The 19,366-nt window shown below is 26.5% G+C and overlaps 3 protein-coding genes across 3 annotated transcripts; 1 reads left to right on the forward strand and 2 right to left on the reverse strand.

Annotated features, from left to right (window-relative positions):
- Positions 1-6,415: 6,415 nt before the first annotated feature.
- Positions 6,416-6,820, reverse strand: LOC129966274 (cuticle protein 10.9-like). Its single transcript, XM_056080689.1, has one exon. It carries the CDS (start codon positions 6,818-6,820, stop codon positions 6,416-6,418), a length of 405 nt encoding a protein of 134 aa, XP_055936664.1.
- Positions 6,821-11,260: 4,440 nt separating this feature from the next.
- On the reverse strand, positions 11,261-12,101 carry LOC129967016 (cuticle protein 10.9-like). Its single transcript, XM_056081647.1, has one exon. The coding sequence runs from the start codon at positions 11,981-11,983 to the stop codon at positions 11,552-11,554; it is 432 nt and encodes a 143-aa protein (XP_055937622.1). The 5' UTR covers positions 11,984-12,101; the 3' UTR covers positions 11,261-11,551.
- A 5,002-nt stretch (positions 12,102-17,103) lies between these two features.
- LOC129966783 (cuticle protein 10.9-like) lies at positions 17,104-18,055 on the forward strand. The gene has a single exon (XM_056081345.1). The coding sequence runs from the start codon at positions 17,120-17,122 to the stop codon at positions 17,591-17,593; it is 474 nt and encodes a 157-aa protein (XP_055937320.1). The 5' UTR covers positions 17,104-17,119; the 3' UTR covers positions 17,594-18,055.
- Positions 18,056-19,366: the final 1,311 nt, after the last annotated feature.

The raw sequence follows: 19,366 nt of genomic DNA on the forward strand, positions 1-19,366 counted from the left end.
AAGATTATGATGTCACTACTGTCGATGGTGAAAAGGAATTGTCTCTTGAACAAAAATTAGAATTAACGATAAATAAAAAAATTTCAACAAACCAAAATACAATACAGAAATCAGTTATATCCAAAACCATCCGACGAGAAATCTATTTATTTGAAGATAAATACGTGGAAAAAGTATATCTCGCATTGCAAACAGTACCACCAAGTAGCGTAGATGCCGAAAGAGCGTTTTCGACAGATGGTAATTTTTACACAAAATTACTTTTCAGGCTTAATGACAGTACAATTGATGAATTATGGTTTTTAAGATCACATTTCAAAAATTTGTAATAGTACCACAGACTGAATGTGATATTTACCCCTTTTTTTGTGATTTAAATAAATAAGATGTTCCTTTACTTTTTTGTGATTATACACTGTTATAATTTATAAGTTACAAATTATTTTTTGTGATATTTACACTCTCTAACAAAACTGGCAAAGAAAACAAAGAAACACCTGCGTTTTCTTTCTTTTTCTAAAATTTCTAATACCGGTAATAAGATTTAAAAAATACCGAATACCGGTATTTAAATTTTAGTTCCGGTATTGCAATCCCTATTTGTAACCCATAGATATACAAATGCAATATTATGAAGTTACTAAACATTTATTTCAAACTGATTAGGATAAAACATCAAAGTGCTTGGAATTTTTTACACTGTCCGAAAAATTAAAAATCAGCGCATTTTGAAAATAACACTGAATTTATTATAAGTTCGTCAAATATTTAATTAAAAAAAGTCCTGATTGCTAATTAATATATAATACTGTAGAAAATCAGTTTGATTTTATGTAATATATCCAAATAAAAAATGGCTACGGTTATATCCATAGACTGATAACAGAACATTTTAAAAACAATTGATGTCTAACATGATATCAATACGATTGCTATTGATATTGAAGCGTTGATCCCTGGAAACTAAGGATTGCAATACCGGTATTTTGAGCCATTTGTACAATTTTGTAATACCGGTATTCACAAGTTTAAATACCGTTTTTTCGGTATTTATTAGAAATTTTTCAAATTGTCTCCACTGTATGTTCAGGGATCGCCAACATAGCAAAATAGTATAAGTCTTTGATTTATGTCTCCCTAAAGGGCGAAATTAATTAGAATGTGAATAAAAAGTTGCATCGTACAGTCAAGAGAAGAGATAAAATACTGTTTGACAACGGATTGTAAAACCCTCCGCGCTTTTGCGCATGCGTTAGGATGGGTTTTATTCGACAAAATAAGGGTGAGAGGAAAGATGAAAGGAGGAGCTAATTACATTTAACAATCAAGATTCTCAGTTTTATGAGACGTAAACATTACAGATAATTAGTAATACAGAAGGAAAAAGTACTAAAGAACAGTATAATATTTCAGAGCAATTTTTATTTAATATAAGAGACATAAACATTAAATTATGAAGAATAAATGAAATTGTTTTACGGTATTTACATAATTATAATGATTTTAAAAATGAAAATGAAAAAGAAGAAAAGAGACTACCCAATTCAAATCTGATCAAGTTTACAGTAAATTTTTAAAAATTTTTTCACCCTCAAACCTATCCACATTCAGAAGAATTCGCACAATTATCGAAGATTATGATGACACTAATGTCGATAGTGAAAAGGAATTGTCTCTTGAAAAAAAAATTAGAGTTAGCAATAAATATAAAACTTTCAACAAACCAAAATATAATACAGAAATCAACTATGTTCCAAGCCATCTGACGAGAAATCGATTTATTTGAAGATGAGGGATTTAGAGATAAATACTTGGAAAAAGTATATCACGCATTGCTAACAGTACCACCAACTAGCGTAGATGCCGAAAGAGCGTTTCGACAGCTGGTAATTTTTGTACAAAATTACGTTCCGGGCTTAATGACAGTACAATTGATGCATTATGTTTTTTAAGATCAATTTTCAAAAATTTGTGATAGTACCACAGATTGAATAGTGATATTTACACCTTTTTGTGATTTAAATAAATAAGATGTTCCTTTACTTTTTGTGATTCTTTATATACTGTTATAATTTATAAGTTACAAATTATTTTTTGTGATATTTACACTCTCTAATAAAACTGACAAATATAAAATAAGAGACACCTGTGTTTTCTTTCTTTTTCTAAAATTTTTACTACCGGTATTAAAACTGGTTTCCCGGAATATTAAGATCTAAAAAATACCGAATACCGGTATTGAACTTTTGGTCCGATATTGCAATCCCTACTGGAAACCTTTTCTCCTCACACAAAGGGAAAGAATGTTTTCAGTGTAGAAACTCTTGAGGATCTAATTTTCTACGGTGTGTTTCTTGTTGATCATTGAATTGTTAAGAAGACATGTGAGTCGCATGGGAGACGAATTATTTCAAATCGAGACATTCATTACGTGAAGTTAAATGAACATAACATAATAAGTACTAAGCTAAAAATTTGTCTATTGTGTATATGTGGTGTCGCCATCTGTTGTAACTTTAACGAAATAAGTTACATTTTGTTATTTATTTCTTGAATTAGATAACAAATATTAAATAAATAACAAATACAGTGTATTTGTTATTTATTTTTCAATACAGTGTTATTTATTTTTCAATACAGTGTTATTTATTTTTCAATACAGTGTTATTTATTTTTGAATACAGTCTTATAAAATTATTTAATATCCTAAATAATAAAGGATAATCATAATATGAAACATAAACTCCATTTTTTTTTTTAATATTAGAGACATTAATTTTTGTATTAGGAATCTAATTTGTTTAATGAAGTCTATTTTGGGATGGGAGTCATTATTTTAAACCATGATCAAACAATAATGACGATATATAAGTTGACACTTTTTTTTCCAAATTTCTGTATATATATATATATATATGTATATATATATATATATATATATATATATATATATATAATAAACAGCCAGTAGTTGTTTACTTTAAATGGGGGCCATTTGCATAGCACCGAAGCTATTTGTACCATAGCTATTTCATAGCACTGAAATTATTTGTAAAATCAAACGAAAATAATATTTTTCTATTTTAATAAGTTGGTAAATTTAGTTGGAGAATAATGGAATCTTTTATGTTTAAAATGACAAGAATATTTTACAAAATATGATTGAAAAGACCACAGAACCATATAAAAATTAACAAAAAAACTTTTTGTGAAGAAAACTAATTAGCTTAAACAACATAGAACATATTTCTCCACGTCATTTAAAGCATTTTTCCAACTGGAACTATATATCTATTTCTTTAAGTTTAGAAGTCAGCTATTAAGCCATGATAAAAGTAGATACCCTGTATATCAAATTCATAAGTTTTTTTAAAATAACATATATCTGTCAATAACATAATTGCTTTATACTTAAGAATCTCTTTTTTGTAATAATGTGTATGTGCTGGCTCGCTATAGCATAAACTGTTTGACTAAGAGCTATGAAACCTGGCACATATTTACTTTGTAGGTAAGAATGTATATCTCATGGGGATTTTTTTGGAATTTAAATTTAAATTTAAACTAATTAAAAGTAGAAACTTTGACGTTTTTTTCAGATAACTTTCAAAAATATTATAGCACAAAATTAATTTTTATATCAATTATCTTAAAAAATTATCATCTCAATCATATCATTTTTTTGCCTTTGCCTTTTCTATTTTTAATTAATTTTGAAAAATATCTTAATCATATTTTTAGACAATATATTTAATAGAAAATAAAAGTATTATTTAACTTGCTTGAGTTTATTAGGTGTGCATGAGGAAACTAAGCTTTTATCATTGCGTTATAACAGCCTTGATGAAAGCTCAAATAAAAAATTAATCAATAACGACAATAAGAGAATATTATCAACTCTTTTGCTCAAATGAAAAGATAAATCAACTCTTACTACAAACTAATCTAAAAAGTGTAATTTCCAGCATGTGTTTGTATGAAATAAAATAAAAATGAAGCATGATAATTTTAAGGAAAAAAAAAAGTGCAAGAAAATGTTTGCTATGAACTTTTAAAATAGCTTCATTATTGATTCAACAATACTGCCTTATTTAAGCAAAAATGGCTTAATATATAAAACTCTAATCGGGAAAACAGCTGATTTTTAAACTTTTCGTTATATGCATATACATCAATCAGAAAAATTGCCTGAATGATGTAAATAATTATATTTTATGTAATTTCAGATAATAAATATTTTGATGAAATACAGAATTTTAAATTTTTTTATAGATCTTGGATCCTACTCATATGTGTCTCATTTAATGAGATAATCATGAGACATTAATATTTAAAATAAAAAAGAAAGATCCACTTTGTTACGATTAAAATAGAGTCAGCTTCGAAAAATGTGCGATTCTAGACTATTTCATTTACCGTCCCCTCCACCCAATTAAAACCAGGAATTTTTCCAAGGCTGATTAATCTAAAATTAAGATATTGTTGATTATTTTAAAATATTAATATTCAGAGCTTTTCAGATGGTCAGATTTGGTCAAAGAACATTGAAACACTTTTTTGATTTAAAAGTTAGAGTGTCGAGAATATTTTGTTTAATATGATTCATAAAACAGAAGGATTGTATAAAATTTCAACTTCATAACTTTTTCAGAAATGCATTTATTTATTCAAACATATTAAAATATTAATATTTGTGTCATTCAGATTCTATTGAAATTAAAACTGCAAACTAAATTTTATGATAAATCAGAAGTTTTTAGAAAATAATCTTTTGAGATATTGTATAAATTATGAAAAGTATTCAGTAGTGTGCATAAAATTTCATTTTTTTAATCCTCTTTTCTGTATTCATATTTAAAAAAACATTTTTGGTTTTAGCAGGAACATTTTTGCATCAATTAAAGTTTAATAATTTCAATTTCAAATTATAGTTAAACTTTTAAGGGAGATGATAGAAAATAAAGGAATGCATATTACAGTGAACAAACCGGTGTTATTCTTAACAATAGTATTTCATATGATTGTTTAGAATAACTATGCCATCAGAAAGATATTATCTGAATAAACTTTTATGAATTACTTGACATTTGACTTTTTTTATTCTTAAGACACTGTAGTCACATTTGGACATACTAATTTTACTGAATGAAAGAATTTTAAAAAGTGAAAAAGTAAATGTTATTATTTAGAAATTGCTGATAGCCTAATTTCTTAAAATATTTCTGGTATCTTTTATTTATTTCAAACAATTTACACAGTAAAATTATTTTATATTGTTTTTACAATTTTTGCACTTTTTTAGAATTTAAACCATGTTATCTCATAGAAAAAAATCTGTTGATAAATCTAAAATTACTTGAAGACCAATCTTATACTAACTGTAACAAATATTATTTAATTTTTCAGATAAATAAATTTTAAACATTCACAAAGTTATTGATTTCAGTGTATTCTATTCTAAAATGAATACGAGATATTGATTTATTTATTAATTGATATCAATAAGGTATTAATTAAGAAAGAGTAAAACAGAAATTAAGAGAAATGAAACAGAAATTACATATTTTATGTAGTTTATATTTTATTACTATCTTTCTAATAGAAATAACTCGGAATGAATTTCGAGAATAGAAAAATGAATGTGTTATCAGGATGTTGATTTTTTTTGTGAAATTTGTGAAGTTAAAAAATTGATTTTTGAAAGTATATTAATGAGATGAGAATATGATTGCAAAATCCTGATTCCAGTGTCAATATTTGTTTTTAACAAGCATTAATTTTAGCATTCAGTTTTGTAACAATAATTCTCTATAAGACATTTTAAATATTCGATGAAGATTATCAACTTCTATTTGCAATATTTATAGATACAATACAATAATAACAAAAAAATATATCTCAATAGCAAAAATATTTTATTCATATAAGTCATTTTTTTTTTAAGATTTTCATAAATATTTCAAATTTAGAATTTGTTTTTGATCTGAAATATATTTAAAAAATATTATCTTTTTCAAGTTGATTTAAGATTCAAAATGATTATAAATGTATTAATGTTTCACTTATTTTAATATTAAATTTTCACTTCACTTAACATTTCAATGTTCACAGATCCAGATTTTAAAATTTCTGGATATGCAACCAAGCATTCAAGGTAAAATAAACATTTTAAAAATATCAGACGATTTAATTTCTTAATATAACTTTATTATATAAAAGAAATCCAGAATTTGTTTTAAAATGGTGGCAACACTGACCACCATTTCATGTTATATTGGTTAAATGTCTTTCATGTTATATCGATGAAATTTATGCATTCAGGAAAAATTAACTTCTAAGAATATAAAGAGTAAATTGTATATAAAACTCTATATTATGTATTGGAACAGAGCACATGCTTCTTTTCGTCAGCATGTTATTTCAAGTGTGCAAAAGGAATGATTCGCACAGGTCTCAGTCCTTGAAGAACTGCTGCTGGTGGTGGACTCTGGACAATGTAAGGTGCATCAGCTGCGATGTGATTGGACAATCCAGGCTCATTGCTCTTAATAATGGGTTTGAAACCATCAGCATCTGCAGTATATTCCACATTTCTGTAGACTCCGATATTGTCTTGGTATCCATAGCTGCCTTTAACAGAACCTGCGCCATCAGCAGATTCATGATGATATTGGCTCATTCCCAATCCATCTCCAAATTCATAGCCATACTTGTATTGTGGTAATTGTACCACAGGTTGACTCAATTGTACGTATTGCGCATAAGCCCCATTTAAAAGAAGCGCAGTACACAAAATGACAGCTGAAGTTAGGAAAGACATGATTATTTATGCTAGGATGTGAAGCAATTGATGTTTAGAGAACTTCTCTTGGTCATATTTATACATGGTAGTTTTTGTATGATTTTTGTTGTTGAAGTTTGTCAATTTGCATATATATGTGTTGATTTTCAAATATGAAGGTGTTATAGCTTTCTATGGTTCGGTAGAATTGCTTAAAAGACATGGATGATGAATTCCTTGTGTGTTTAGGCCTTTTTGAAATGCTTCAAGCATTTCAAATGTATTCATCTCTAGTCAAATTGCATTTACTGACCTGAAACTTTATTTTTGTCTTGCTATGCATAAATTTTCCATATTTTAAACTTCGAATGCATTTTCTCAATCTGTAGTGAGGAATTTATAATATTTTAGAACTTTTTCCCTTTCCTTCTAAAGGACTTTTTCCTTCTAAATATCTTAAAAAATGTCATTATCTAATTTTATAAAATACAAAAAATGTAGCAAACGAAGTTCGTTATTTTTATAGTTAAATTTCAATGAAATAAGGAATAAAATGCAGAAATTAAACAGTAAAATTTGGCAAAAAATTAATTTATAATTAAATATTTAGACACAAATGAGATTTTGAATGTTTCAATGAATAAACCAGTATTATGAGTTTAAGCCTTCTAAGAATCATTTTTTATTTTTAGTGTAAACTTTAACATTACATGCAAATAATTAATTTTTTTTAATAAAACGAATGTCTCAGAAAATGTTATTTTAAAAAATAGTTAACAGTAACGGTTAATATTTTTTCCTTTTGTTTATGTACTATTATTTAATAAAATTTGCATAAAAATAATTGAAAAGCATTTTTTTTTCATTTAAGCCTTAAGTGATGCAATAAAAGACTTTTCAGATTAATTGACAAATATTTAAAAGTGCATATGTGATATTTTCTTATATGATATCTTCTCCAAGAAACGATAAATATTGCCTCACTTAAGAAACCTGCGTGCAATAAATAAGTTGAAAATGGAAAGTTAATAAGTTAGTTTTAGAAAGTTAAATAAGTTGAAATTTTAATCCTAAAATGGATTAGAATTATTTTGTAAATAAAATATTTTATTTTAATAAACGACATTAAGTATATCTAATATCAGCAACTAAATTAAATTTGAAAATGAAAGAAGCAATGCTACGGAAAGACCTCGAAAATGTGGGAATCAAATTGCATCCTTATTATTTATATACATGTGTATTTAGACTTATTGACACAATTTGGCTTGTATCTTATATTTTAGGTTTTGTATTCGTTATGTCTTTTATTATCATGTAAGGTCGAAGGAAGTTAATTCAGAATTAATGCATCTAAGTTTTGTAAGGACAATTTCTTAAAGAAAAATTCAATAAATTCATAATTTTTCTTGAGTAAGTTTCAGCAAAAATTTCTTTCTTTATTTTTTCTCTGATTCAATTAGTAATTCTGACACAATCAAATAAACACAAAGCTTTATGTGCTTATGTTAATAAACATTTGTATTTGAATAAGAATATACTTTTGTATTTGATTTGAATCAATTTTTAATTTTCAGCTTATTACTTTTCACTTACTCAAAATCGTAAAAAAGTAGTATTTCATTTGTTTTAAGATATTTTTTTTCTTAAGTATCTCTATTAAATCAAAGAATATTTTTAATTTTAAAAATACTTTCTGCTCTATCTGAACTGATACCAAACTGATTTGTGCCAAATGAAATACAAATCGTTCTTGTTTCAAATGACAATCCCATTTCTGAAGAATATGCAGAAAAATATTTTAAGCCAAGAATATTTTCTTAAATATTATTTCTTGTAAATTAAAATGAGCCCTTTAAATGCCAGTTATAAAACAAAGTTATGGTCGTAATAAATTTCAAAACGAACTATAACCAAAGTTTAAAATTTATTATTGCTAATGTGTCATAGACTACCCATTTTGAAAGGGAAAGAATAAATGATATTTCCTTTTTGAAGACTTTTTTAACTTTAAGAATAAGATGTTTTCTTGTTTACTCTTGTAGTTTCTATAAACTCCCTTTGTTCTTGTCCAGGTCCGGATTATTGAATAATCAAAGTAGGTGATTGCCTAGAGGATCCATAATTTTAGGGAGATTCCAACCTTCAAAATTTTCTTTTGTAATATTCTAAAATTTGTTTAATTTTTTGTTTTCATTTAATTATTAAGTCCATGCAACGGAACTCATTAAAATTAGGATGAAGTATCGCTTAAATTATTTTTGATATATTACTGTTAATATTCTTAATTAATTATTATAAGCAAGTTTAATGTTATGTTATTTTGGGATTCAAAAGATGTAACCCCCATAATTCTTAAAAAATGCCCGATCCTTTTATAAAATATTTAGCTTGTAGTAAAAAAAGTTTTGTCATTTTTTTTTTACAGTTTTGTTTAATTTTTCTTTTTAATTTCAATATAAATTATTGTTTTATAATTTTGAAGAAACGAAGTATTTTTTAATATACTTTTATTTATATGCGCTAGTTTCATATTTACAGAGATGGACCTTTGTAGTCGTTGACTGCTTCCTTTTTTTCACTAAATATATTTTTTCACAATTATTATTATTTTCACTCACTTAATATTTTAGATTTATGGAATTTTATCCATTTGTGTGTTCTTGATAGCATTACTTTAATATTTTCAGTATTTAATTATTAGTTAGCTGATTGATTTTATTAAATTCTGGGATATAATTGGTTAGAAAATTCTATAATATTTATATTGAATTGCAAACTTACTAAAAAGTAGAAAACCATTAAAGTAAACAAATTTCCACTTTTTAACAAAAATGTAAAATGTTATTTTTATGCACTTCTTTTTCTTGAAATTTGTTAATTAAACAATCTGAAGTTCAGATTTACCTTGCAATTTTTTTCAATTGTTTTCCTTCTTTACTTTTTAGTTTAATTCGTTATTATGATTTATTTTTCTGAATTACTATTTTGATAAATTCATCTTCCATTTTATTTTTTTATTGTTTCGTGTTAATAAAACTTCAACACAATTTCACATAACTTTTCTATTTGCAAAATTTTAATCCTGATATTTCTCAGAAATATTTAAATATTGTAAATAATTATGTAATGAAACAATAATTTAATAACAATCTAAATTTAAACATGTGTAACATCTGCACGTCGGAAACTTTAAAAAGTTTCTTAACTTATAAATTTTATATTTCACACAATGTATTTAATAAAGGCCTTGATTAACAAAATTTACTTAATATATGTTAACGCAAATAATGAAGAAATAAAATTTAATTTTAGCATATGCGTTTATTAGAATAAAGTTGAAATTATGTAAACGTTAAGTTAAAACTGTTTCTAAATTTTTAACGAAGTAAACAAAAGTATTTGAGTGAAAACACATAATCTCAAATGCAATCATATATAATACAAATTAAGAAAATTTTCTTTAACCAATCGATTTAAAAAATAACGAAAATATTATACCATTAAATTAGTGGTGTCTTATAGCTTTTATTTCAATTATATTAAATGTAATTTAAAAAGCTGCTAATCAAAATACTTTTTTAACAGCTTATTATTATTTAAAAACTATGAAATTTCTAATAATTTCTACGATATATAGCTAATAAAATGAATGAAACGATAAATAAATATAAATTTATTGCTGTAGAAAAAATAGAGCGTGAGGAAGAACACTGAAATGACAATGGAAAATGAAATACTGAATATATTATGTAGATATTTCTGAAAAATTTAAAAATAATTGTGCATTTTATAGTTTTCAAGGAACATGTTATTGAACAAAAATATTAAATAGATTACATTTTAAAAATGCTAATAAAAATAAATTTCAACAATTGAATTAAAGAAATATTATATTTCAACTCTATTTTTAAAGTATCAATTCCTTATGCAGTTTCTCCGTTTGGAAGAAATTTAAAGAAGTAAGAGTCCAGATATAATCATATTATCTAAAACATATGGTAAATCACAATATCAAATGGGAAACTATCAGTGTTATTAAATCATAGTTGTAAAATGAAAAATGAATCACTTTTAAGACTGACTTCTACAACTCAATTTTTTAAATGAAATCATCACAACTTTAAAATATGACCATATTTCTCGAAATAATATTAAGCTTGAACATTGAAGTTACCAATTAACATGAAGTTCACTTTTTAAAAAGAATTTGTTCCACATGCATATTTTCTATTGATATTTCTATTTAAAAATATCAATTTCTTTTTAAATAATAATCATACAATTCCAAGTAAAACAAAATATCATTAATTATAAAAATTACTCATACAATTCCATGTAAAACAAAATATAAATAATTATAAAAATATCATTTTCTTAAATTGCAAATCAGAATAAATAGAAATCACTATAAAAAAAAAATGTATGTAATGGAGTTTATTCATAATTATACAACACAGTATCGTCAAATGTTGATTATTTAAGAACCGACCACAGTTTGAAAAGTAATCAGTTCAAAAGTAAGTTGATGTTTTGGTGAAGGAAAATTGATGATATCTTTCTGTTAGTTATGAGAGTCCAAAAGACTTTCTACCTCATTTTATTCAAAACACAAAAATCAAACTTCCCCATAAGTTCTGAGTTGATCGTTTAATCTTTTGGAGATTTCACTCAGGTGAATTGCAGCATTATTCTAATTGATGAGGGCAGCCAGAACAATCTGATGTATCAACAAGTTGTAATTCTTCATTTTTCATAATTAAAGAACTTTCACTTAGTTGGTGGCTTCACTCTCACAGCAATCGGTGGAGCTAAAATAGGACTTGGTGAGTCAGCCAAGTAAATTACATCTCCAGAATTTTGAGCTGCAAATCCTGGTTCGTTGGAGCGAATCACTACCCGATACCCACTGGCGTCAGCTGTATAATTCACAGTTCTAAAGATCCCAAAAGAGTCCCTGTAACCGTAAGTACCTTTCACAACCCCAGATCCATCAGCAACCTCGTGGCGATGTTGAGTCGTTCCCAAACCATCATCAGATTGGTATCCGAAAATATAAGCATTCGCTGGATTCACCAAAACCACTGGTTCAGTATCGATAGGAACTTGTGAGGACTCAGTAGGTAAAACTGCAGAATTAACCAAGAAAATGGATGACAATCCGCAGAAAAGAATAGCTGTCACGATTTCGAAGGACACCATTCTTAACTGAAGTGTGAATAATCTGTTAAGGCGTCTTGCCAGAGTCAGCAATGAGTTTATATATCGGAAAGGTGGAATTTTGACTTACTTTCGAAGAGTTACTGGATATTGTGATAACAGTTATGATGGATCCAGGTGTCATTTATGTCCGAAAGTTGGTCACCTCGAAATCTCAAATCGTGAGGGAGAAAAAGTAAGGAATAATGGAATGGGTGTATTGTGAGTGTTTCTGAGAAAATTTCGGAACATAAAATTGTGACTAAATTGCTCCAGGAACTAGAATAGATCTCATGATCTAAAAAGTGCAGGAATGTGTTTCAGTGACCGAAAGATGAAAGTGTTTTTTGATTGTTGTGGAAATTACCCACTTTATTGTCTTTGACTTCTTGAATTGTTCTGCTCCGCTGACAAAGTGTTCTTACGTCAGTACTGATAATAAATCAGGGAATAGTTCTTTGATGCTATTGATATTGTGAGGCCATAGTAAAATCTCATGAGATAATTGGAGATGACAGTTCATGTATTTATCTTATTATCAAACCGCTTTTAGCGTCATAAATAAAAAAAAAGGTAATTTAACACGTTAACTGTTGAGCTGAATTTCTTACAATAAAATTTACATGGATCCGCAGCTCACCTGTGACGATCAAGGCAGTCAAGGTGTTAAACTCATTCGGATATTTCAGTGTGAAAATATTCTGAAGATAGACCTTACTGTTTTGAGATGAAAGTATATAGTCTTCATCTAAATGTTCAGATAAAAAACAAAATCAGTCTTCTTTAATATAAGCGATGGTAAAAAGTCACACTTTTAAATAATTGAAGAATCAATGGAAACGGCTTAAATTTTATTGTAAAAATGAAATCTAAAATTGAAAATTATGCTAAAAATAAATTAAAAAAATTTGCCAAATTCAAGAATAAAATTGCACGGCAGATAATCTAATATTATTAAAAAAGAGAGTTTTTTGTAATTTATCTTTGTGAAATAATATTTTCCAAAGTTTATGCGGAAACAAACTAAAATTTCGCTTAATTTTTTAATTAAAATTTCAAAAATATATTTCAGAGATGAACATTCTCAACCTTAAAGGTATTTTTTGCTAAATTTTATAATTTTGTGTCTAAAACTCTGGTATGCTTAGCACTAACAGACATATGTACATGCATACACAACATTGTTAGTAAAAGAAATATTATAGCAATACCTATTTATAGCATTTGTTTCTTTGCAAAACTAGTTGGGCCTATTTACAAGTACTAAGTATAATAAATATTGTTTAAAGTTGATTTTCGTCTTAAAATTTTTATTGCAATTTCTGATAATGTTTTTGCGATATTTTCAGAAATCAAATGTATTTAGATTTTTAAATGTAATTTAAATTGTATTTGGTTTTGGCTCTTAACTACAAAACTACTTCTGATTTTAGAAAATTTAATCCATGGAATTATTTAATTTTTTTTCAAGACTATTAAACAGAATTGTTATTCATCTGTACTAACAATAAAAAGGGTTCTATGTGTGTCTGTATTTTTGTATTCTACAGGCCAGACCATTTTACCTATAGCTACCAAATTTAGAGCATATATATATTTTTATATATTGGAGGATGGGAAAGTGTTTTTGTGAAATTAACTTTGTGAAATTAATTTTCTGAAAATTAAGCTGAATATTCGCATTTATTTCATAATAACTTTCAAAAAATATTATTGCTCTAAAATAAATTTTGCCCAACCTTAAAATAAAATTTTTTTTGAATAATACTAATTTAATAATTCTACAATTTTTTTCTCCTAAATTTTGGAATTAAAAAATATTTTCCCCTGATTTTCGACAATAAATTACATTGTTGCCTTGAAATTTTCATTGCTTCATGAAATATTTAATTTCATAATTTTCTTTCATAGTTGAAAGCTAAAGGAAAAGGATTCAGTCTAAGACCTATGTAGTTTACAAAATAGGTAAAAAAGTGAAATAACTTTACCGTGAAATTTAGATATACCGGATTTTTAACTTTCTTTAACTATGATGTCGTAAGGTTGGCCACCATTAAAATGGTTCCTGTATACAATGAACAGAACATATGTAAGGCAATCAAAATAACACTGCTTTAATGTTTGATAGTTTGATGGAATCATAGACATGAAATTGTACCTAAGTGGTTTGATTGAAATTATATATAAGCAATACACCTGGTGAGCCACCTGGTTGACAAAAGCAATTATTTAATATTGCTAGGATTATCGCAAACCTTCTTTTAAGATTTTGAGAGCATCTTTTAGAGGTCAATAATATATTACAAAATACTTTTGAGTGGAGTCTTTTGAAATTCTTGACTGACATACATTTTTGATTCCAGAAAACTTTTTCATTGATTTCTAAAGAAAGGAGATTAATATTCATGTGATAAATACAGGAAATAATTTCATTTTTCAAACCATTAAACATTAAACCACACACAAAGATATGAAGTTTTATGTACATTGTACTTCTTCAGGAAATCAGTTATAAATTTCGAATTTTGATAATTATTTTAGAAGCCTTATATGTTGTGCTATACGCCTCGTTCTTTCATTTTATCTGTAATTTGAAATTTGATTTTAAATATAAAGGGATGAAATTTCAACTATTCTAGTTACTTGATTACTAAATACTAAATAATTTGCTTACTATGTTTGTTTTAAAGTACAAGGAAAGAGATAAGAATCATCCAAATTATATTTCAGAAGATTTCCCTGATTATGTAATATATCAAAAGATTATTCAATGAAAATTTTTCTTAATAATAATAATAATAATAAAAAAATTGGGATATTGTAATAAGAAAACGAAAAAATTAAACTTTAATTGTAATTGCCACAGTATTCAAATCTTTTTTTTTTATTAAAAACTTGTGCTAACTGAAATCCGGAAAAATTAATTGAATCTTCTGATTTTGATCACAACAAAATGAAAGGAAAAAACCAAGCTGAAATATTACGATCAAAAATGAAAAAGATTTGGGTTTTATTTATAACACTTAGAGACTGTTGTAAAATGTACTTAAAACATCCTTAAAACTTAGTTGGATTTCAATTAAAAAATTTTACAGCAGCTAAAATGGTATAATTCGCAACACATTTTTTGAATTTTAAAACAGTATATAAATTATATTTTGTAATAAAATTTTCTGGAGTTATCGTGGAAAAAAGATTTAACTACGCTTAGTTTTAAATTAATTAAACTCAAATCAAAATTTCAAAAGAAAAATTTTTTCCTTGTTTCACGTTTCATTTCCAAAGTATATATAGGCCAAATTTTATAGTTCTAGGTCAAACGACCTGGTATGTAGAGCACCAACACTCGTGCACACACATGGTTATGCTCGCCGATACCTTCCGTTTTATTCAAGATAAGAACCTTTTACATGAAAATTCTACATGTAATTAAATAAATGTGAAAAAATCAGTTGTTAAAATGCTTTTAAATATTTATATTTGATCTGTCGAACCATTCAAATAATTATATTCAGAATATAAAACAGAATACTTTCAAAACAAGGCATTAATTTAATGGAACTATTTATAAACAATCCAAAATACTTTAGGTAAAAAAAAAAAAAAAAAAAAAAAAAAAAAAATTAAGGTATTCTTCTTCTTCTTCTTCTTTTTTTTTTTTTTTGCTAATAAAACGTTAAAAGCTTTTTAAGCTGCCGGTTTTCTTGTGTAATAATTTAATAAGTATTTTAGAGTTTCGCTATTTGAGAGCTTTTAATTTGAATTATTCTCAGGTTCCTCGAATTTACTATTAGCATAATGTTTAAATATCGTCAGCAATCTGAAGCCCAAGGAAAACACTGTAAAAAATTATTGTTTATTTTTAAATAATTTCCATTTGTAAAGCAGTTTGTATTTTATGCTCTCAATGATTATTAAGTTGATAATTGTTTGAGATGCTAAATTCACTAGGAAAAACTTTTTGCTATTTACTGTGCTCAATTTAAAAAGAAATAAAAAGATGTTCGAGCTCGGGAAAAAAAGTATTTTAGTATTTAAGATGTGAAATATTTTGCTTATTTTGAAATTTTATTCCTGCATTCAGAGTGCTGAATATTTTAATTTATTTAAGTTAACTTATTTATTGAAATTAATTTATTCTTTATTTTGATTATTATAATTATAAAACTATATATTCTTTATTAAAAGTATTAAATTATAAAATCATATTTTTAATCTTCTTTTTCTTATAAAAATGTTTTTTCTTGCTGTATTGTTTTTAAGTGCTTTTGTTGATTTAGAATTTTTAGATAAATGAAATTATATTATGGTCCCAACAGTTTTACGTAAACGTTACATATGAGTTCTTATAAATTCTAATTTTGTAACACTGCAGATAAATAATTTTTAGTGCAGACAAAATAAAATAAAATTTTTAACATTACTTTAATCTAGAGATTGAATAAATTAAATATGATTATAATTATATATAAGTAATTATAATTCATTATCCTTTCTAATTCTTCTTATCATACTTTCTCATAAGAATAATAATCAATTTATGACTTGTTGAGTAAATTTTATTTCAATAATCTATTGACTTGAATTCTTTATTTAACATTGAATATGAAAATAAACAAATATTTCTCTGAAATTGGAAAATCCTAGATTAAATAAGTTCAGAAATTAATTACGGACGTATTATTTATCTTACAAGGACACGAGTCACTTACATGAAAAAGTCCGCATTCACTTAATATTTATTTTAATGCATTTGAAAGCATCTCGAAGATTTACGAGTTCTATTCATGCTTGAGCATATCATGACAATCGAAAGGCCACATTTGCAACATAATAAAACCAACTTTGCACGCTCCGGCTTGTAATAAATTATGTTGTATCACACCCGGTGGTATCAGTTATAAAGGTCAATTCACCCAATATCAGACTGGACTCATTCTGCCATTACTCCAAAAGAAAACAAACATTTGGCATTCCTAAATAGGTCTTTGCTCGAATTGCGTGTTCCAAAGATTTTTATTCCAGACGAAGCATAATAGCAAAAGGGCTAAGCATCCCATATCACGCATAATCCGATATATAAACTGAAGTGCTTCAGCAAAGTTCACTCAGTCCACTGCAGCCATCCTTTCCGAAAAGATGTTCTCGATCATATGTTTACTATCCTTGGTGGTGGCAATGGTTCAATCAGTTCCCGTTCCTCAAAATCAGCAACTCCAGGACAAGGAACGCAGGATTCCTTCAATTCAGTCTCTTTCCAGAGCCGGTTCTGACCGATTTGAACAAGATGTGGCTTACACTTCCAAACCTTACCAGTTCGGGTATGAACTGGAGGATGGTTTCGGTATGAGCCAGTACCGCAGCGAAGCTTCCGATGGTACCGGTGTTGTTAAAGGCAGCTATGGATACATGGATCCAACTGGTATTTACAGAAAAGTGGAATACACAGCCGATAGCAATGGATACAGGGCCGTAATCCGCAGTAATGAGCCTGGAACAGCCAATCAAAATGTCGCCGATGCTTTGTTTATCGTCGAGCCGCCCCCACCTGAAGTGATGCAACAAGATATCATTCACAACGATATTTCCCCACGAAACGGGAAAGCGAAGTAAATTTTTCTAGACAATGACTCTTTTTGATCTTCAGGAACTGTCCGAAATCTCTTGTAAATTTACTTTATATGAAATTTACGTGTGACTCGCAGTTTGAAACATTGGATCGGTTATAAACTTTACTTACATTTCTATCTGTGAATCGATCCATTTCAATGCATTCAAGGAAAAAAAATGATGCGATTTGAAACATATTTTGTGTATGTGCTTATTAAGTTAAAATACCTTATAATGATCAAAAGCTGTTTTGCAAAACATATATAAACATTCTCAGGGATATTTAATTCTTTTATTGAAATCTTTAAATTATTAATGTGATTGAGAACTAATTAAATAAGTATTATTAATCAAGATGCATGCATTTTTATGAATTTAAAGAAGCTTGAATTGATCAAATTGTTTTTGAAACATGTTAAATTGTTGATGTTTGTATGTCGTGAGAAGTTGCTCAGTGCTTTTTAGAAGTGCCAATAAAAATCTAGTGTGCATATAATTGTGTATTTTTTTTTTTTGAAAAAAAAAATGCAGTATGTTTTTTGAAATTTTTTTTTATTATTGCTGTAAATATTGAAATATGAAAAATATAAGTAGATATAGCTTTAATCTAAGTTAATGTTATTGATCCTCACAAAATGATTTTGCTTCTAATCTATGAAAAATTACGAAATTTAACAAATAATTTTTCATTTATTTTTCTTATTAGGAATTTTCTAAATATTATAGGATATTTTGAGATTCTTTTCTATTATTATTTACTAGAAATGGGGGTTCACTCTAAGAATTAACTTATATAATGCTAAATTTAATGTTGTTTCAATAACCTCTCTAGTTAACCAAAGTGGAAAATTTTTTCTTGCTTTAAATAACTAGACCTCTCTTTTCCTTATTATATTGTTCTCACTAAGTTACATTTAGTAAGTATTGTTTGTAAATCCCCAATTCAAATAATGAATATCAGAATTTAGTTAGTAATTAAAAAAAATATGAAGTAAAATTTCAGACTGACTAACTAACTAGTAATTATTTTGCAATGTGAAGTGATTAAACTCATATGACTTCGCAGTTACACGGCAAATCAACCGTGTAACTGCGTTGTTACACAGTTTATGTTGTTTAATATTTAAATTTACATTGCTTTATGATTTCCGAGTAAATCGAGTAATATGAGCATAAGTTTCAAAATTAAATTAGCATTGTGCATATGAGCATGTTAGAACTCAATGGAGGATTACATCAGAGAATATATAAAGTAATTAAATGTAATATTTCTTCCAACAATTAACATAGCTTGGCAGAAGTTTAAAGTGTTGCCAAAACACGAAGAATATTTCATAACAATAACGATAGTATTTTAATAGGGTGACAGATTGTTGAAATTGGATTATCTGCAAGAGAATCTCTTACGAAATATTTAACAATTAGTTTTATATAATTTTAAATAATGTATTGAATAATAAGCCAGTTTTAATTTTTGCTATTTGTAAGAGAAGACTGTTTGAAACAGTTAGATTTTCATTTTAAGTCATAAGTTCTTTTAATTTTTTAAAAACTGGCTTTCAGATTTTTATGATTGATTTCTTATGCAGAGTGTCAATTCAAATTATTGTCTAATAACCCATTCTAAGTAATTAGAGATGAATTTATAGTTTCAGTAGGAAAATATTTTAAATGACATAAAGAATTATATTTTGCGTTATTCTTATATATTTAACCACTTTTGTTATTAATATTTAGTAAATTATTTTTGAAACATTAAGACTTAATAAAACGCAC

The sequence above is a fragment of the Argiope bruennichi genome, chromosome 4, assembly GCF_947563725.1.
Source record: "Argiope bruennichi chromosome 4, qqArgBrue1.1, whole genome shotgun sequence".
Classification (NCBI taxonomy): Eukaryota; Metazoa; Arthropoda; class Arachnida; order Araneae; family Araneidae; genus Argiope; species Argiope bruennichi.